The sequence below is a fragment of the Hippocampus guttulatus genome, chromosome 6, assembly GCF_054856545.1.
Source record: "Hippocampus guttulatus isolate MCC_2025c chromosome 6, RoL_Hgut_1.0, whole genome shotgun sequence".
Lineage (NCBI taxonomy): Eukaryota > Metazoa > Chordata > Actinopteri > Syngnathiformes > Syngnathidae > Hippocampus > Hippocampus guttulatus.
In genome coordinates this window covers 3,756,101-3,777,441 of record NC_141266.1, presented here as the reverse complement: position 1 = coordinate 3,777,441, position 21,341 = coordinate 3,756,101, and the positions used below count along the sequence as shown (strand labels likewise).

At 45.4% G+C, this 21,341-nt stretch overlaps 1 protein-coding gene across 1 annotated transcript in view; it reads right to left on the bottom strand.

Annotated features, from left to right (window-relative positions):
- The window catches only part of LOC147203323 (CUB and sushi domain-containing protein 3-like), a 299,067-nt gene that overhangs the window by 61,621 nt on the left and 216,105 nt on the right, over nucleotides 1–21,341 (bottom strand). The window contains exon 53 of the mRNA XM_086114399.1: nucleotides 20,463–20,645. Coding sequence (XP_085970525.1) covers nucleotides 20,463–20,645 — 183 coding nt within the window. The remainder of the gene's footprint in view (nucleotides 1–20,462; nucleotides 20,646–21,341) is intronic.

Genomic DNA, 21,341 nt, shown 5'->3' with positions numbered 1-21,341 from the left:
TCTGGGCTAAATGTTTAGAGGGTAGGTCTGGTACTTTTTCAATTCCAGGATGAGCTCTTTGAAGTGCTGAAGAGCTGTATGAACTTTGTGAGACATTTGAAGGTGGCGAAATCTTTTCACGTCCTTATTCTGCTTTAAACTTTACTTTTCTACCCAACTTTATCCCGGACATGCCTGGTTTGTTCCTTGGTCTTCATGATATTGTTTGCTCTCCAATATTATTTTAACAGATCTCTGACACCATTACAGATCAGGTGCATTTAGGTGTGTTGAGATTACAAAGAGATGGACTCTATTTATTATGATCAGTCAGTTAGGTCAACATTGGATCATGATGACATTATCATGTAACTTCTGGAGTGAGTTTGCTGCACTGACAGTAAATATTTTTATTTTAAATTTGACATGAATTTCATTACACTTTCCGATCATGTACCACTTGGTGTTGATTTGTCACCAAAGAATCGAATTTTATTTATTTTGGTTTAAAGCCTGACATGTGGCAAAAGGTCAAAAAGTTTAAGGGGGCTCTATCTCACATTCACTCTCTCTCTCTCTGTGTCATAAATTTTCCGGTCCGCTTATCCTCACAAGGGTTGCGGGAGGTGCTGGAGCCTATCCCAGCATTCTTCGGGCACTCAGCGGGTGACACCCTGAACTGGTTGCCAGCCAATCACAGGGCACACAGAGACGAACAATGATCCACGCTCACACTTCGGGACAATTTTGTCAATCAGCCTGCCATGCATGTTTTTGGAATGTGGGAGGAAACCAGAGTACCCTATATATACATATATATATATATATATATATATAAAGAGAGAGAGAGAGAGAGAGAGAGGACCCGAGCTGAATGTGGGACGGACACCACCCGAGGGGTGAGATGAGGAATTTATATATATATATATATGTGTGTAACGGCGTGATACATTAAGTTTGTTAAAGTATGACGGAAGTGACGTAACAGCATGGCAAACAGTATGGCACCAGCTTCCTGCCTTAGCTCAGGCAGAGCTACCACGCAAGGTACATGTTATTTCTGAGACCGAAAACCCCCACGACTTCACCTATCCCTCCCGCCATACTGTGTTGCAGTAAGAAAAAGAAAAAAAAAAGCCACATCCCAGTGTCTGGTTTTATTGAGGCGGCAGCGACGTGGAGCTCAAGACCGTCACAGTGTGACCCCCGTCACATATACTGTATATACTGTGTATATACTGTATATAAAAAAAAAAAATCCTCGTCTCACCCCTCGGGTGGTGTCCGTCCCTCATTCAGCTTGGGTCCTCTACCAGAGGCCAGGAAGCTTGAGGGTTCTGCGCAGTATCCTTGCTGTTCCCAGCACTGCACATTTCTGGACTGAGATGTCTGATGTTGTTCCCGGGATCTGTTGCAACCACTCATCTAGTTTGGGGGTCACTGCCCCGAGTGCTCCGACCACCACAGGCACGACTGTCACCTTTACCTTCCAGGCTCTCTCCAGCTCCTCTCTGAGCCCTTGGTATTTCTCGAGTTTCTCGTGTTCCTTCTTTCTGATGTTTCCATCACTTGGGACCGCTACATCCACTACAACGGCTTTCCTCTGCCCTTTATCTATGATCATGATATCTGGTTGGTTCTCCATTACCATCTTGTCAGTCTGGATCATTACCATCTTGTCAGTCTGGATCTGGAAGTCCCACAGGATCTTCGCTCTGTTATTCTCCACCACCTTCGGAGGTGTTTCCCATTTTGACCTTGGGGTTTCCAGTCCATACTCCGCACAGATGTTTCGGTAGACTATGCCAGCCACCTGGTTATGGCGTTCCATGTAGGCTTTCCCTGCCAGTATCTTACACCCTGCAGTTATGTGTTGGATCGTCTCAGGTGCCTCTTTGCACAACCTACACCTTGGGCTTTGTCTGGTGTGGTATATCTGGGCCTCAATGGCTCTGGTGCTCAGGGCCTGCTCCTGAGCAGCCAGGATGAGTGCCTCTGTGCTGCCAGCCCTCTCTAGCCACTGATAGGACTTCTTGAGATCAGCCACTTCAGTTATGGTCCGGTGGTACATCCCGTGTAGGGGCTTGTCCTCCCATGATGGTCCCTCGTCCAGCGCCTCATCCTCTGTTCCCCATTGTCTGAGGCATTCTCTGAGTACGTCATCCGTTGGAGCCTTCTCCTTGATGTATTCATGGAGCTTGGATGTTTCATCCTGGACAGTGGCTCTCACACTCACTAGTCCTCCTTCCTTTCGGCTTGCGTACAGTCTCAGGGTGCTGGATTTGGGATGGAACCCTCCATGCATGGTTAGGAGCTTTCGGGTCTGAACGTCCATGGTCTGAATCTCTTCCTTTGGCCACCTTATTATTTCTGCAGGGTATCTGATCACTGGCAGGGCATAGCTGTTTATTGCCCAGGTCTTATTCTTGCCATTGAGCTGGCTTCTTAGGACTTGCCTCACTCGCTGGAGGTATTTGGCCGTAGCCGCTTTCCTTGTTGCCAGTTCGAGGTTGCCATTGGCTTGTGGTATACCGAGGTACTTGTAGCTGTCCTCAATGTCTGCTATTGTTCCTTCAGGGAGTGAGACTCCTTCAGTGCGGACTACCTTTCCTCTCTCAGTCACCATCCGACTACATTTCTCAAGCCCGAATGACATCCCGATGTCGCTGCTGTAGATCCTGGTTGTGTGGATCAGGGAATCTATGTCCCTTTCGCTCTTAGCATACAGCTTTATGTCATCCATGTAGAGGAGGTGACTGATCGTAGCTCCATTTCTGAGGCGGTATCCATAGCCTGTCTTGGTGACTACTTGGCTCCTATGCAGAACAGCAGTGGGGGGAGTGCATCACCTCAGTATATTCCACATTTGATGGACACTTGGGTAAGTGGCTTGCCATTGGCTTCAAGTGTGGTTCTCCACATCCTCATCGAGTTCGCAACGAAGGCTCTGAGGGTCCTGTTCACCTTATACAACTCCAAGCATTCAGTGATCCATGTATGTGGCATTGAGTCATATGCTTTCTTGTAAAGAATCCAGGCTGTGCACAGGTTGGTATGTCGGGACCTGCAGTCTTGTGCGACTGTTCTGTCAACCAGGAGCTGATGTTTGGCACCTCTGGTATCTCTACCAATGCCCTTCTGTGCTTCGCTCGTGTATTGATCCATGTGTCCACTTATCTTAGCCGCAATGATGCCTGACATGAGCTTCCATGTTGTGGAGAGGCAGGTTATTGGCCGATAGTTGCATCCAACTGCACCCTTTGAGGGATCCTTCATGATCAGGATCGTTCGCCCTTCGGTTAGCCATCCTGGGTGAGTCCCATCCCTCAGCAGCTGGTTCATTTGTGCTGCTAGGCGCTCATGGAGTGCTGTGAGTTTCTTTAGCCAGTAGGTGTGGACCATTTCCGGGCCTGGTGCTGTCCAGTTCTTCATATCTGAGACTCTTTCCTGTATGTCTGCCAATGTTATGGTAACTGGGTTCTGTTCAGGGAGGTTGCTGTGCTCCTCTCTCAGGGTCACCAGCCATTGTGCACTGCTGTTATGTGCAACCTCCTTCTCCCATATGCCTTTCCAGTACCTTTCAGTTTCCAGTCTTGGTGGGTCCGCTCTGTTGTTAGGACCCTGCCACTGAGCGTACACTTTCGCAGGTTGTGTTGCGAACAGCCTGTTTATTCGTCTGGCCTCATTCTCTTTCGTGTACCGCTTTAGGCGGCTGGACAAGGCTTGGAGCCTTTGTTTGGCAGTTTCGAGTGCTTCAGGTATGGTCATCTGGATGTACCTCTCGGGTATCGGCCTTTTCATCACACCTCTCTGGGCCTCCGTCAATTGACTCACATCTTTCCGAGCCGCCTTGATCTTAGCCTCCCACCGTCTTTTCCATGGTGGGTAACGTATCTCATGGCTTCCATGGTTGCTCTTATAGCCAAGCCTCTCTAGGATCACTGATGCTGAAGCGTATATCAGCTCATTGGTTTCCGTGATCAGTACGGTAGGGATCGCCCTCAGTGCTGCATTCACACTTTCGATGAGACTTTCAGGTGGTACTTCACAAAGCCGTTGTCATCGGTTTCTAGGCTGCCCAGCTTTCATTCTCGCCATGATCTTAGCTTTCAGGTCAGTTGCTGCCTCACTCAGCATTTCATTCATTGGGGCTGACCTCCCAATCTCATCATCTGCATTCATTGGGGCTTGCCTCCCAATCTCCGGTATGACCTCCTCCTCTGATCTGGCAGCCTGGGGCCCTTCACCATGGAACCTGCGTTGTACCTCATCAATCTCAAGTTGTGACAGCAGTTGCCATTTGTGGATGTTGGAACACTGAGCTACTAGTTGTTTCGTGGTCAACCGTGACTGTGGGTTTCGAAGTAACCATTTAGCCCACATTCTCTGCATGTAACCCCTCTGACTCGGGTTGCTTGAGTAGTAGCATTCCAACAGAGCCATGTTATCGCATCTCGCCCATCTCCGCTTTGTTCCAGTAGCCCATTTTTCATCAAGGTGCTCTGGTTCCCCAGCACCTGACGCAGACCTTGTTTGGCCGGGCGACGTCTGAGGCGGCATGTCATTTGTTTTATTGTCTCTCATCATTGTATGAGGTAGGCATTAGCGTGAAGGATCTTGCCCAAGGACCCATACTGGATGGTGTTATGTGCTCATTTTTGCCCCAAGCGGGATTCGAATCACCGTCTCCCGTATATGTATATATATATATATATATATATACACACATTCAAACCTCAGTTTTCGAACGTCTCTGTTCTCGACCAAATCGGTTTTCGACCAAAGATTTCGAGTTTTTTATGCCTCGGATGACAACCGAAAATCGGTTCTCGAACAAACTGAGCACACTTCAATGCGCCACTTGACTCCTCTCGCCTTCCTTACACGAGGAAGTGACGCTCCCTCGTGTAGCATCCCATTACTGAGCAGACGTGTTCAATAAAGAATATTTTTTAAAAGAGCTGGTTTCGGTTTTCGAACAAATCGGTTTTCAAACAGCCTTCTGGAACGGATTATGGTCGAAAACCGAGGAATGACTATATATATATATATATATATATATATATATATATATGCAGACACACAAACACATTTTGATGATATTATGTACCGTAGATGATGCAATCTGTAAATTATTTGAATTGTTCCCAGTTAGGTTAGCATGTCCGCCTTACAGTGCAGAGGTTCAGGGTTCAATTCTGGCTCCGGCCTTACTGTATGGAAGTATGGAGTTTGTATGTTTTCTCCGGGTCCTCAGATTTCCTCCCACATTCCAAACACGTGCATGGCAAATTAATGGAACACTCTATTGTCCCTAAGTGTGAGTGTGAGTACGGATGGTTGTTCGTCTCTCTGTGCTCTGAGATTGGCTGGCAACCAGTTCAGGGTGTCCCCCACCTACTGTCCGAAGACAGCTGGGATGGGCTCCAGCACACCTGTGACCCTCATGAGGATAAGAATTAAATGATTAGAAAATGGATGGATGGCTTGTTGGATGTTCCCATCCTCCCTCTTGCTGCCAAGCAGGTGTTTGATGAGCATTCCTCAATTTTCTTAGTCTTTTTTGTCACCTGTCCCAGCAATTTTTTTAATGTGTTGCAGGCACATAAACCATATACATAAGTTTATGAGTAAGATGATCAGTGTGAACATTAAATATCTTGCCTTTGCAGTGTATTCATTTACATAGTGTGCAGGTTGAATATGATTGCAAATCATTGTATTCTGTTTCTATTTATGTTGAAGACAAAGTCCCAGCTTCATTAGACTGGGTTTGTACTATAATTTTATCACAATACTACCTCCTTTAAAAAAATTGTTTTGGGGTGTGGTGGGATGGGGTGCTGGAACATTTTAATGAATTACAAAACAGTTCAATTGGAAAAATTGATTTGAAATCCCCTGTCAGAAGGAGTTTCAACTCCCACCTCCGACAGAGCTTTTCCCATGTTCCGGGGGAGACGGGGGACATTGAGTCCGAGTGGACCATGTTCCGTGCCTCTATTGTTGAGGCGGCCAATCTGAGTTGTGGCCGTAAGGTGGTTGGTGCCTGTCGTGGCGGCAACCCTCGTACTCGCTGGTGGACACCAGCAGTAAGGGATGCCGCCAAGCTGAAGAAGGAGTCCTATCGAGCCTTTATGGCCTGTGGGACCCCAGAGGCAGCTGACGGGTATCGACTGGCCAAGCGGAACGCAGCTTCGGTGGTCGCCGAGGCAAAAACCCGAGCGTGGGAAGAGTTCGGTGAGGCCATGGAAGCCGACTTCCGGACGGCTTCGAGGAAATTCTGGTCCACCATCCGACGTCTCAGGAGGGGGAAGCAGTGCACCACTAACACTGTGTACAGTGGGGATGGGGCACTGCTGACTTCGACTCGGGACGTTGTGAACCGGTGGGCAGAGTACTTCGAAGACCTCCTCAACTCCACCAACACGTCTTCCTTGGAGGAAGCAGAGTCTGAGGACCCTGAGGTGGGCTCTCCTATCTCTGTGGTTGAAGTCACCGATGTGGTTAAAAAGCTCCTCGGTGGCAGGGCCCCAGGGGTGGATGAGATCCGCCCGGAGTTCCTCAAGGCTCTGGATGTTGTGGGGCTGTCCTGGTTGACACGCCTCTGCAACATCGCGTGGTCAACGGGGAGAGTGCCTCTGGATTGGCAGACCGGGGTGGTAGTCCCTCTTTTTAAAAAGGGGGACCGGAGGGTGTGTTCCAACTACAGAGGGATCACACTCCTCAGCCTCCCTGGTAAGGTCTATTCAGGGGTGCTGGAGAGGAGGGTCCGTCAGGAAGTCGAGCCTCAGATTGAGGAGGAGCAGTGTGGTTTTCGTCCCGGCCGTGGAACAGTGGACCAGCTCTACACCCTTAGCAGGGTCCTCGAGGGTATGTGGGAATTCGCCCAACCAGTCTACATGTGTTTTGTGGACTTGGAGAAGGCGTTTGACCGTGTCCCTCGGGGAGTTCTGTGGGGGGTGCTTCGTGGGTATGGGGTACCGAACCCCCTGATACGGGCTATTCGGTCACTATACCACCGATGTCAGAGTTTGGTTCGCATTGCCGGCAGTAAGTCGGAATCGTTTCCAGTGAGGGTAGGACTCCGCCAAGGCTGCCCTTTGTCGCCGATTCTGTTCATAATCTTTATGGACAGAATTTCTAGGCGCAGCCGAAGCGTTGAGGGCGTCCGTTCTGGTGGCCTCAGTATTGCATCCCTGCTTTTTGCAGATGATGTGGTGCTGTTGGCTCCTTCAAACGGGGCTCTCCAACTCTCACTGGAGCGTTTCGCAGCCGAGTGTGAAGCGGTTGGGATGAAAATCAGCACCTCCAAATCTGAAACCATGGTCCTCAGTCGGAAAAGGGTGGAGTGCCCCCTCCGGGTCGGGGGAGAGATCTTGCCCCAAGTGGAGGAGTTTAAGTATCTTGGGGTCTTGTTCACGAGTGAGGGCAGGAGGGAGCGAGAGATCGACAGGCGGATCGGTGCAGCGTCTGCTGTGATGCGGATGTTGTATCGGTCTGTCGTGGTGAAGAAGGAGCTGAGCCAAAGGGCGAAGCTCTCAATTTACCGGTCGATCTACGTTCCAACCCTCATCTATGGTCACGAGCTATGGGTCGTGACCGAAAGAACGAGATCCCGGATACAAGCGGCCGAAATGAGTTTTCTCCGCAGGGTGTCCGGGCTCTCCCTTAGAGATAAGATGAGAAGCTCGGTCATCCGGGAGGGGCTCAGAGTCGAGCCGCTTCTCCTCCACATCGAGAGGAGCCAGATGAGGTGGCTTGGGCATCTGATTCGGATGCCTCCTGAACGCCTCCCTGGTGAGGTGTTCCGGGCATGTCCCACCGGGAGGAGACCCCGAGGAAGACCCAGGACACGCTGGAGTGACTATGTCACCCAGCTGGCCTGGGAACGCCTCGGGATCCCCCGGGGAGAGCTGGAAGAAGTAGCTAGGGAGAGGGAAGTCTGGGCTTCCCTGCTAAAGCTGTTGCCCCCGCGACCCGGCCCCGGATAAGCGGTAGAAGATGGATGGATGGATTTGAAATACATGAAAATTGAGTTTATGAGCTTGGTCATGGAACAAATCAAACTTTAAGTCAAGTTTCCACTGTATGTTTAATATTGTTATGACGTATGAACATTTTGAATAATTGATACATTTTAAATTGATAAACAGTGCTGAAGTAATACCTGAGAGGGACATTAAATAATGTATTTTAAAGGCAACATTATTGCAGATGTATTATGTATTGGAGCACATTATATTGTGCGGGTTTGTCTAATGAAAATGCTCACAAAATTGACTCATCTTTATGAACACACTGAAAATTTTATAGTCCGGGCATGTCTGAATGCAACTTGCTAAAAGTAATATTCTGTTGATCGTGAAATGTATTAACATTATATACTGCTAGGCCTGTCAAGGTCTTTTTTCCCCCTGAAAATATATCTAACCATCTAACCTTTTTTTTTTTAAAATGTCACTGATATACTGATGTATAAATAATAAATAAATAAATAATGAAAGTATGTCCTTTTTAAGTGCAGTCATGTTTCAAATCTCAGGGATATGGAATATTTGCATTGAATTGTTGCATAACAAAATATCATGAATAAATCAATGAAATTAAATACTCAGATTCATTTTTTTTTTAACAACAACAATATTCAACAAATATTAACACAACTCATATACCCCAGACAAGACTATCCATTGTGGCAGTTCTATATTTCCTTCCCAATGTCCTCTTTCACTTGGTTGTACAACACTGGAATGGATGTTTTCCATATATCTGTATCTATATATACTTATATCTACTGTATACTGTATCTATCTATCTATCTATAAATATGTACACACACACATATATATATAAAATGGCAATTTGTACAGCATATCTTGTCTGCAGTTCATTTAAAAGTGAAACAAATATCACAAAAAGTACTGGTATTTTAACAGTGTTATTATTATCATCTTCATTATTGTATACTGTATATTAATATTTTTGTACATTTAAATTGTGTTCATAAGAAATGTGTCTTTTTGTATGTGCAAGCTCTGAGAAAATTCAGATGTTCTACCTTTTGATGGCAAAACCTATCTAAAGTAATCAGCCCATGTATCATTTAAGGATTCAAAACTTAATAGTTTTGTTTGTTGGTTACCCATGAGATTGTTCTCATATAAAACAGGTACCCAGGCCCAACACAGCAATAGTCTCCTAAATAAAAGCCCAAGCTTGTCAGGTATGCTGGCTCAACACTGTGTGTGTGTGTATGTGTGTGTGTGTGTGTGCTATGTGTACAGTGGGCGTGTATGTCCAGCGGGTGTACGTGTGGGTGCGTGTGTGTGTTTGGAAGCTTTCAGGTTGGTTGTGTTGGAGATGTCGGCACCTGAGTTCCATCTCCCCGATTACTACTACTCCTTCAGCGCTACAACCCATCGGCAGATTTTTACGCCAGGGGTGCCCAATGCGACACTCGCGATCAACCGGTAGCCTGCAGACTGGTCCCAAGTCAGTCGTAAGCGGTGTAGGAAGTAAAGGCAAAAAAATAAAAATAAAAAAGATCTGTGTGCCTGTGTGCGGGTTATTAATCTTATACTGTATATTTTTGTGTGAGTGCACACTGCACTAAAATAAAAAAGCAGGTCACCTTTAACCTATGTTGGCACATGATCTACATCGCCAGAAGTTGTTCGGGGTCAGAGTAAGCAACTGCAACTTGCAATCAGAGCTGTTGCGATATATCTTTTATTATTATTATTATTCACTCTCAAAGTTTGTTTCAAATACACATCTCCAATAGTACTGGCAAAGAATGCCAATCTGGAGCACCAAGAGAAGCATTTTAAAACGGTCACGTATGTATGATAGTTTCTGCACTTAACACGCTGCTAAAGTGCATGCCATGCCTCTGCTTCAGGTCTCTACTGATGTAGGCAGTGATTTCCTTTTCACAAACTCACTGACTGTTGTATCTACTTCATTTTTCTGTTTTCGTTAATGTTATGGACCGAGACGGCTGTTGCTTGAAAAGTCAAAAGTAGGTCAAAGAATCTTGGGCACCCCTGTTCTATGCTCTCCAAGAAGTTTCTCGCTACCTAAACTTCATCGCTAAGATCTACATGGAATGTATACACTACTCATAAAAAGTTAGGGATATTTGGCTTTCAGGGGAAATTTCAGGACTAGCCTAAAAGGCATTCAGACCTTAATAGGTGAACTTAATGTGACCTCTCTCAGCTCTTGAATGCACATGTCCAACTGTTAAATATATCTGTACTTTTGCACAATTTGCTGTTCTCTAAGCTTAATGGCAAAATTCACAACGGATGTTTGATCCTTCAATTGACCTGTAAATGTCCTGGTTCAATTCGACATTTTGATATCATGAGACCAAGACGACACCGAACAATGGATCAACATTATCTTGCTATTGTGAAGCTTCAAACAGGATGCTGACAGACGGAAGTGGCCACTGAGCTGTTTAATACTGGGTCCCAATTTAATTGGATTTGGGTTTGTAAATACAACAGTCCCTAAATTGGTGATTTCCCCGGAAGTTGTTCCAGATCACCTGTTTTTCGTGTTATGGATCTGGCGTCATTGGTTCAGAGGTTCTGCAATGAAGTTTGAGTGGTTAGCATTTACCTTACCCTAGCCATAGTCCATCTCGGCAGCTCGGCTTTTGCTTACATTGCCTCCGCTACGGCACCTTCGAGACCAGACAACAATCCACACAGGTCCCCACAATTGTAGTGTGCAGCAGTGAAAGTAAGACTACAGTTTGAAAGGAAAAGGCATGGCTTGGTTGTCATCGTGCGCCGGCGTCCAAACCCTCCAAGTGGGGCTCGATCGTCAGGCCGCGAGATCGCCGAGGGAGCCACAGCTGCGGCTCTCATTCAAGTGAATGGAACCCAGCCAGTGGTGCGTGCAGTCAGGAAATTTTTTACCTCAAGCTCCAACATGTATTAGTTTTAAAGAGACAAGGAGACTTTAGCTGGTTGGACATGTACAAGCTATAATTCTTTTCAGTCATCAAATCGTGAAATTTGGGCACACCATATAGAGCCCTGGCATTGCCTGGCGGGGGTGCAAGAAAAGACTGGCGGCCCGGCCCGTCAGGCCTATAAAGCACTGGGGGAAACCCTGGAACTGATCCATTTTAGGAACGGTAAAGGTTATCCAAAAATCGGTTGAGTACTTCCTAAATAAAATGTATACGGTACATGTAATTGTGACCTTTTGATTCTTTGCTTCTCTTGTGTCCATTTATTATGATGGTGGAACGTTGATGTTGCATACCATCATATTCATTTGTTGTTGTTACAAATCTGATCAGGTGCTGTTCTTTAATTGTATGTTATATAAAACCGATCCATCCATCCATTTTCAACACCACTTGTCCTGAATCAGGTTGTGGGGGTGTTGCTGGAGCCTATCCCAGCTGACTTTAGGCGGAAGGCAGACAACACTCTCAACTGGTTGCCAGTCTGTCGCAGAGCAAATAAGGAGGCAAACAATCATTCACCCCCACATCCACACCGTCCCTGAGTGGGAAGCGATTCCGCGCTGCCGGCACACGTCAGGTGAGTGTAGGACTACACCATCAGCGACTCTATAACACCTATTCTTACTTAAAATAATTCAAGTGACCTACAGGTATGCCATTTGTATCCATGTAAGTATTCCTTTATCTTATTGTATCTCTTGACGTGCTTACCAAATCTCCTCTAATCTATTTTCCTCTCACATGTCATTTGTCTTTCCCCATTCTCAAGAGAAAAACACAACAAACAATAAAACACCTGCTTTATTCTGCATAAGTGAGGGAGCAAGTTGGGAACAGTTTCATAGCAACAACAAGACTACCATCTGCCTGGCAGACCTTTCTCTTTGTGGGATATGCTTCCATACTGTGCGAGACACAGGTTTATCACCTTTCATGCAAATACTTACTTTGGGCTATGACGATAGACAGTAACTTATGAATCATAAATCATAGTGTGATGTAATGTTCATGGACCAACAGCTGCCATGTGTGGTTCTGGTGCATCCTACTAACTTTGATGTGAATTGCAGCAACAAAATGAACACAGGGTATGACAAATAACTTTTGGAAGCAATTTCAGTGATCCTCGTTTTAAATAAATAAGATTGGCTGGCCATCCATCATCAGGTTCCAAAGGTACTTCTAGCTTTGGCTTTGTGCGCGTGAAACTCTTCCTCATTAACTGTGTCACAGACAACAGTTATAAACGTCAGTTGGTGCAATAAAATCCGAATGCTTTGTTTTTAGTGAGCCCCAAAAGTGTTGCTTTAAAATGGTAGGTGCAGTATTAATTATGCAATGAAGTGTATCCTTTCTGGAAAAAAACAAAAACAACAACAACAACAACAACAAACACAAACGTGCCTTGAATGGGGGTGTCTGCATTTCCCGAATAGGCACACTTACAACTATTTGAATGGTACCTTTATCATGGCCAAGGGGGTATCTTTCACTTTCATTGGCACAAAACAACTGTAAAAAAGGTGGCAGACACCCTGTCACATTAAAAAAACTACAAATGTGCTTACTGCTAAGTCACTTCCCCCTTTCCCCATTCGTTACAGCAGGAGTCGATTCAAACGTCTATGCATGATTACTGCTGTAATTACTAGAAGCTGCAAACAGCCAAAGAAATGAAAAGCCGTCAAAAGAAAGTGAGAAATCCGGGCAGGATGTGTGAAGTGATTTTGGGCCGATGAGGAGGATTTCTGATTTGTTGTATGTATAACCCAATTCCATTGAAGGTGGGATGTTGTGTTAAAAACCAAAAAAAACAGTGACTTGTAAATTAGTTTGATGAATTTGGTCTGCATCCATTTGTTTATGTCTATACTGCAGTCGATGATGGTAGAATGAGTGACAGCAGTGATGGATTTTGTGGAGATGTAGAGCTGGGGGTCATCAGCAAAGCAGCGGAAATCGAGCCCATGGTGGCATGTGATGTGACCAAAGGGAAGCATGTAAAGGATAAAGAGAAGGGGGACAAATATTGAGCCTTGGGGGACATGGACTGTGTTGGACTGAAATTTATTCAATGTACTGTATATTCTATAACTGGTGATGGTCGGTGAGGTGTGATTTTAACTCGGGGAGAGCAGTGCCAGTGATGTTCAGGGAGGATTAAAAATGGGTGAGAAAAATGGATTGATTTATGGTGTCAAAAGCAGTGCTGAGGTCAAGTAAGACGTGAATGTTGAGGGAGTCGGTGTCAGAGGAGAGGAGGAGGTCATTGGTGAATTTAAGAGGGCTGTTTGTGTGCTGTGATGGGATCTGAAGCCGGATTGAAATGGTTCATGGAGGTTATTTGAGTCGATGTGGGTTTTGAGTGGTGAGGTGACAATTGTTCAAGTGTTTTTGACAGAATTGAGAAATTTGAAATGGGATAATAGTCTTGTGGGATGTCAGGGTCAAGGCCAGGTTTTTTGAGGACAGATGTAATAGAGGCGAGTTTGAGGGTGGGGGGAGGGGGGCAGAGCCAGTGGACAGGGAGGAGTTAATTACAGAGCGAATAAGTGGGGTGAGAGCAGGGAAAGAGGCTTTGACTAGTGTGGAGGGTACAGAGTCGGCGGGAGGGGCGGGGGGGGGGGCAGGTGGTGGTCTTTATGCTGGAACGTAATACACCGTTCAGAGGGGGTGAGCAGGGAGAACTGGGTGAGTGACTGGTCAGTTAGTGGAGGAGTGACAGATTGTGTGATGGGTGTTGAGGAAGTCCAAGTGGCCAGTTCGTTATAGATGGTGTCAATATTTCCCTGGAAGAATGATAAGAAGTAGTTCCATGTGCGCTTGAGTTTGGGTTTCGGGGTGGTAATGTTGATATCCAGGATGATGGCGAGGTGGTCGGAGATGGTGAGGTCAGAGCTGGAGAGGTGGTTCATGGTGATGCCAGTAGAACAGACCATGTTTCCATGATTGTGGGTGGGGAAGTTGATGTGTTGCATGAGGTTGAAGCATTTAAGTATGTCCAGGAATTCTGTGGCAATTTTGCAGTCTGTGGAGTCAATACGAATATTGAAGTCCCCTCGAAGAAGGATGGAAGGTGACATGGAACAAACCTGGGTGAGATATTCAGGTAGGTCGGAGAGAAAAACTGGGTTCCGTTTGGGGGAAGGGGGACGGTAAATGACTGAGACGATAAGGGGTTTAGGACCGGAGAGTCTGAAGGAATTTTGTTCAAAACAAGAAGGGGCTTGGATAGTGATATGGGTGTTTTTTATGGATGTTCTGTGGATGGCAGCAATCCTTCCGCCATTGAGAATTCTGGTCGGTTGGGAAGATTTGGGTAGTAATCGGGTTAACATGCTGTTTATTGTGGTGGGAAGATGAGCGGTACTGAGAGCCAAATGATGGGATAGAGTTGATTGAGTAGTAGTGGTAAATAAACCCTTGCTGGACCTTTGGTACAAATTACAGGCCTCTATCTGCTTTATAAGTGGCACAACTTCAAAAATCAGCAGTGTATCAAATACTTATTCTCCCCACTGTAGATGTGATTGCCTTTGCAGAATTAACACTGTTTGGAAGTGTCTGTGATCTTGTGAATGGGGAGAGTGGTAGCTGAGGGTTGTAGTGACATGTGGAGTCGCTAGAATGCGGCTACCTGATTTTATTTGGGTGGATGTCGTCTTTTTTTTTTAAAAGGAGAGGCGGTGCCAAAACAAGTTAAAGTTATTGATAAAAACAACGTCGGACCTGCAGGTGAACTGGAGCCAGGTGTGAAGACTGAGGATCCTGAAATGACCTGAGCTGCGGCCATGTGTTGGAAGGGGACCACTGATAAAAACGGACTTACCGCAGCTGCCCAAAAAATATAAAAGGCATTTAAAGTCACCGTTGGTGAGCTTGGACTGTTGGAGGTCAGTGTAATTTGTTTCCACGACTCTCTGGATGGAGGAAGGCAGTGCCTGCAGCATGCAGGGGAGTTTGTCCAGAATGTCGGGGACTGTGGCTCCAGGAAAACAGTGTGTACCTGCATTGAAGAAATGGATATTTCTAACTATGGAATCACCTATTAATATAGTCGGGGGGGGGGGATGAGGAGGAGTCTGGAGTAGCTCAGGCTTGATCGAGGATGGAGATAGAGTGGGGAAACACAGAGGAATTCATGCAATGAGGGGTGCATGGAGAGAGAAGCGGGGATTTGGCATGGTGAAGCACCGTGGAGTGGTGGGTCATAGGGCGAGAGGAGGGCTGAGAGATGGTCAGAGGAGGGAGCAGAGATGGCTCGGGTGACTGGGCTCATGTTGGGAAGATGAAACAGGGACTGGGAGGCTGCGGACAGGACAGGGATATCGTGCATGTCCAGGAAACTATATTTATTTTCCAGATAGATGTTGCAATCGGGATGTGTATGTGATGAGCGATTTCCTCTCTTTGCTGCAAGAGCGGACAAAAGACCAAGGTTCGTGGTGGGATGGAGTGTACCTGACAAATGTTTTCGGCCCGGCCCGAGCCGTGAGCAGGAGTTATCCTTGACAGTAACCGGAACAGGAAAAGCAGGAGAAGGAATAGCAGGAGCAGCTGCCAACAGGGAAGGGTGGAGTGATGTGGTGATTGGTGTTGTCGGAGTGAGCTGGGCCGAAGATGATGGTATCGATTTGTCTTTCGGCTTCCTGGATTTGATAAAAGTCTGGTGAACCATCCTATTCATGAGATTTTTCACTGCAAGTTGGGAGCATCTGATGCAGTCTGATGGAGAGATAAGTGGAGCCATGGGTATATGCTATGCTGTGCGATGCTCGAGTATGCTTTCTTACTAAGGGCACTCAACTAATAACTGTGCACTATGAACTAGTGCGCTTAATTTCAGGGCAAGTGGGTGGGTTCAGTGCTGGGGCATCCTGGAGTTAACGCCGGGGCGTCATGGAGCTAGCGCCGGGGCTGTGTGGAGCGAGTTGTTGCTGCTGTAGAGTATCTGTCTGTCTGTCTGGCTGTGGAAAGCTTGTGCCACTGGCAATTCGCTGCGTTTGCCAAACAGGCAAGTTTTTCAGAATGTAGAATTGTTCTCATTCAAAGTTTGTTTCATCTGGAATTCAATGCTGCAAAAGTGTGTCACATGCCTCCACGTCAGGTCTCAACAAAGGTAGGGAATGGTTTCCTTTTCACAAACTCACTAACTCTCATATCTACCGTATTTTCACGACGATAAGGCGCCATTAAAGGTCTTAAATTTTCTCCAAAATGGACAGGACGCCTTATAATGCGGAGCGTCTAGTGTAGGGGTGTCAAACTCAGGTCCTGGAGGGCCGCTGTCCTGCATGTTTTCCAAGTCTCCCTGTTGCAACACACCTGATTCAAATGAACAAGTTCAATGTCAGGCTTCCGCAGACCTTGCAGAAGATCTGATCATTTGAATCAGGTGTGTTGCAACAGGGAGACTTTGGAAACATGCAGGACAGTGGCCCTCAAGGACCGGAGTTCGACACCTGTGGTCTAGTGTATGCGCCGAGTTCCAAAGCCTGACTGAGAGCACTTCTGGCCGACACGCTGTTTATACAGAGAAAAGACGGATGTGAGTGACGACAGGCATGCGGAAGTCCGCCAATGAGTGAAGGGTGGGCGTGTAAGAGGACTCTCAAGGCACATCCCTAGCAGGTACCAGTCGCCAATGAATGAAGGGTGGGCGTGTAAGAGGACGCTAAAGGCACACCCCTAGCAGGTACCAGTCGCGTGAGTACATTGTAAAATGGCTAAATAAAGTACAACCGAACTCAGTTTTGCTTCCGTTGCCTTTTTAAAAACGTGTTTTTAGCGTGTGTCGGTATGTCTGAGCTGCTACCGTATGCTTTAAGCTGACATACCTGGTATGTTTTACCGTGCATGCATGCTACCGTATGCTTCAAGCTAACGTGTTTTGAGCGTGCGTGCATGCATGCCGTATGTTTAAGCTGGTGTTTGTATGTTTTACCATGCCTGGCTGCGCCCAATAATGCAGTGTGTTTTGTGTATGTGTCAAATACAGAAATAGATAATACATACGTGTATTTGGTGCCCGCGTGTGCGTGCATATGTGTGAGTGTGCATGGGTGTGTGTGTGTGTGTGGCTGTGTGTGCGCATGCATGCACGCACACGTGCAGTAACGGGTCGATCGCGGGAGGTTGGTTGCTTGAAAAGTAGATCTTTGGTCAGAAATGGTTGTGCACACCTGGCATAGAATAATTTTAGGAATAAATGTGAAAAAGATGTGTATAATTTTCCATGTAAAATCATATTGGTATACTGTAATTCCAACAGAGACAGAAATATATATTCGTGCACATTTTGCAGGGTTGGTGTTGAAGTAATGCGGAACCTTCCTACCGGGATCTGTACGTGTGTCTCCTATGAAATTATCCAAGATCACGTTTTATTTATCTGTTTCAAGGTTCTAGGTAAGGGCGTGAGAGGTACGCTTGGGAAGTTAGTTAAAGTTTATTTTAAACATCGTATTGTTTAGACACAGATTATTACCTCATCACTAGTCATCCTTCACACAGCTGCTCCACTGGAAACAGAAATGTAATTCAATCCAAGTGCAGGCCACCGGGAAATCGGGATTTCACAACGCTACACATTGGTCCTCATGGGAAATATGGTCTTTCTTCAGGCAGAACACCACCGCTTTTGTCCATATGGCGCTGCCATAATCAACGCAAACAGGCAGTTTTAAAATGTTGCTTTAAAAGTAATCTGACTGTGCACAACCACACGGGAAATTCTTTGTTACCTTCCTTGGTAATCTCATGACAGTCCAGTATGTAAACATGTACAGGTACTTGCTATTGTACCTGATAAAGTGGCGGCTTGTCAAGGTGGTTACTAGACGCGCCACACATGACCAAAGTAGAATGCATGTTGGACTAATCTCTTTATTTTTAGAATCATATTGTTTACCTTTTTGAATATTTTTCCTCAATGGATCAAATTTTTTTCTGCCAGGCTTTGTATGCTTTGTATGCTTTTCCTGCAACACAACATGCCCTGTCCTCTGCTGACTGCTCTTTCAACCATTGCCCCCTCCCCCTTGTTTTGTCTGTCACAAGTTCTTGGGAATCTATTTCTTCAATCTGATATATTCAGCTCACACACAAAGATAAGCACACACACTCTTGGTGAATATTAGTCCAGTTATATATTAGATCCCTAAAGTTTATTTGGGCTACCAAGCAGTGCCTGTATTTGTTGAAATGGTTGATCATATTCTTACTGTTAATTATGTAACCCCACAAATTCACAGTAAAGATATGCACATCTTATATTTTCATTAATTTCGTGAATTAATTTGGCAGGTGCTGCACGACAAGATGCATGACAATGTCATATTTTTCTGAAACAGATTGGACATTTTCAGTTTTAATACTGTTGCCACAAATTATTATACTCATTAAGTGTTAATGTATATTGAATTGGAAATGTAATCATGAGGATAAGCGGTTTGGATAATGGATGGACGGACTTTTCTATTTGGCCACGGCAAGATAAGCGAAAGGTGACATTTTAGAATCCACAGAGACTATATTTGTGATGATGCAGACATGATTGGATTTTTGGGGGCGTTGTTGTTTTTACAGTCGGATAAACATGAAGCTGGTTTTATTGTTTGCCATGCTGCAGGAATTTAGAGCTGTAATTGTTTGACAAATCAAGACAGATCCTAAAAAAATCTGAAATTAGTGGATTCATATCAGATGGTATCTACTCAGTAAATTTCACCAAAAGGTTTTTTTTACCGTAACATTTTTTTTATGTTTTGTTCTAAGAGTGAGCAACATTTACAAAGTATGTTTTTTCTCAAAACAATGGAAATATGTCATTTGTACACAATGTTTTTATGTTGCTTCATTTAAAATGTAACCCAACTTAACCCAATTTAAAAAGTTCAACTTTTGGGTGAATTAAAAAGTGAGATGCCAAAAACCCGTGTAATGGAATGGAATCTGATAAACTGAAAAGAAGAGAATTGATACATGTATTTGGATCATCAAATTACTTTTGCTTTCCACATGTGCTTTACATATACACATAAACTCACATACATTTTCACATACACTTCAATCTATTGAACAGTTAAGTACAGCCGGAGCACGCTGGTGACTGTCTGCAGCTGATGTAACTCTTTAAATGCCAAAAAGTTTTCATTTAAAGTTTAAAATGGCTTACCTTCTTGTGGCCAAGGGTAAAATAGGTAAAATACCTATCTCCTCCTCCTCCTGGGCAATCGGCCCCCGTCAGGTACTTGCCCCCCCCCCCCGCCCCCCCTCCCGGGTCCCACACCCGGTATGACTCTCGCTGGTGCCTCGCGAGGTTCACACCCAGTGCAGGCCCCAAAAGGGCCCTCGCCTGATTATTGTTTAAGGAGGGTTGTGGGGCGGCTACTCCCACGTCCCTCCGTTCCGGCGGGGCGAGCCCTGGGCGCCTCACCTTCCGGTGAGACCCCACCTCCTTCCCCGCCGGCTGGTGGGCATTTAGCCGCGTCTGGAGCCCAAGAGCCCCGGCGTTCCCCCCTCGCGCCACTCAGAGGCATCCCACTACGAATACCTATCTCTACATACTCATCGTCATCACCTTCTTCTTCAAGCAAGGTGTAAGGAAGAAGTGACACGTAAACGGCGTCGTGAATGGATTTATGTAAAATGAGTCGAGGCAAAAAAAACCCCAAACAACCTTATGTTCCCTGGATGGCTAAAAGGACAGATATTTTCTATACCACAACATTTTTCCCCTCATAGTCAATTGTTACAATGCTTAGTCATCACACGTCGTTTTATAATGTCACACAAGAGGCTCCAAACGAGGTAAGAAAACTTTTCTGCATGAAAAAAAAAAGAAGATCCATCTGAACACAAGGAATATATTAAATTAATATGCGGAAAATATTTACATTTTTGAGCATAGATAGAAGCAACTCTGTTAACTGTGACTGGCTTTGGCTCTTTGGGTCGTTGTTCGTTGCTTTGGGAGATTATTTACTCACACAGGGCTAGTCTTGTTTTTCTCTATGTAAGCTTAAGGTGCTTAGTTACACACTGTTAGAATGATTAGTCTTTCATGCCCTGTTGCGTCCCGCCCTGCTTTCTTTTATTTACTTAAAATGTTTTCATATAAAAACCTTTACTTTGCCTGAGTCCCTGTATTTTGCTTGAATGTTTGCAGATAGACCTTTACTTCGCCACTTTTGTCTCCTGGCTGCTGCTTGGTCCAAATCCCCCTCCTCGTGTGACAAAATGAGGTGACCGTACAGATAATATATGATGGGGAAAAAATGCTTTTGAAGGTTTATTCGAAGGGGCCATAAAATATTCAAGTGTAATTTTATTTGCGATATTACGGTATCTGTGTCTCCTATCTCATTGTATCTGCCAATTGGTTTGGCATTATTTAGTTCAACATTTTCGTAGTTTACTGTGTCCACTAATCCTCCTCCACTACAAACTACTTACTGTACAATTTGATGTGACTTTGAGTGGAACTTACCCTTGCAAATCGGAATGGCACCACACCACGTGCCGTTATTGGTGCAGGTCCTGGTGACACTGTGGTCCCCTCCACTCATCACAAAACCCGGCTGGCACATAAAGGTTACATTGTGGCCCACGGTGGTGTCATCTCCAAATCTAAGCCCATTTGCTGGGATTCCTGGATCGCCACAAGTGATCACTGTCGTTGGGGATACAGCATAGGCATCAGGAAATGTGAAATGTCAACAAGAACAAGTTTAAAATGCTTCTTACAAAATGATGACAGCTAAGCATCACTGGATTATTATGACTGTTTTATTTGAGTGAGGTCCATGACAAATATCTTTTTGCATTTACATTGTCTTTCAGTTCAGAAAGCAACCCCTAGTTGTGAAAACACGGGAGAGGGGAACTTTTTTTTCCAATTTATTGTTGGTCTCCCAATATCATTATCTTTGTTCCGCATTTAAAAAACAAAAAAAACAATAATAGTTCCACACGCACATTTATTTAGAAAGGCTGTGTGTTTCAAAGATTGTGCATCATAGAAGTAGCTAACTATAATGCGAGGGGTACCCTGAACACATATGCACACTAAAAACCAGAGGTTTACAATTATAGGATTGATGAGAATAGAAGTGGTAAGGTGGTCTAACTGATTAGCATGTCCGCCTCAAAGTGGAGAGGTGCAGGTTTCGATTCCGGCTCCAGCCTTCCAGTGTGGAGTTTGCATGTTTTCTCCGGGTACACCGGTTTCCTCCCACATTCCAATGTGAGGTTAATGGAAGACTCTAAATTGTCCCTTCGTGTGAGTGTGAGCGCGAATAGCTGTTTGTCTGTGTGGGCCCTGAAATTGGCTGGCAACCAGTTCTGGGTCTACCCAACCTACCGCCCG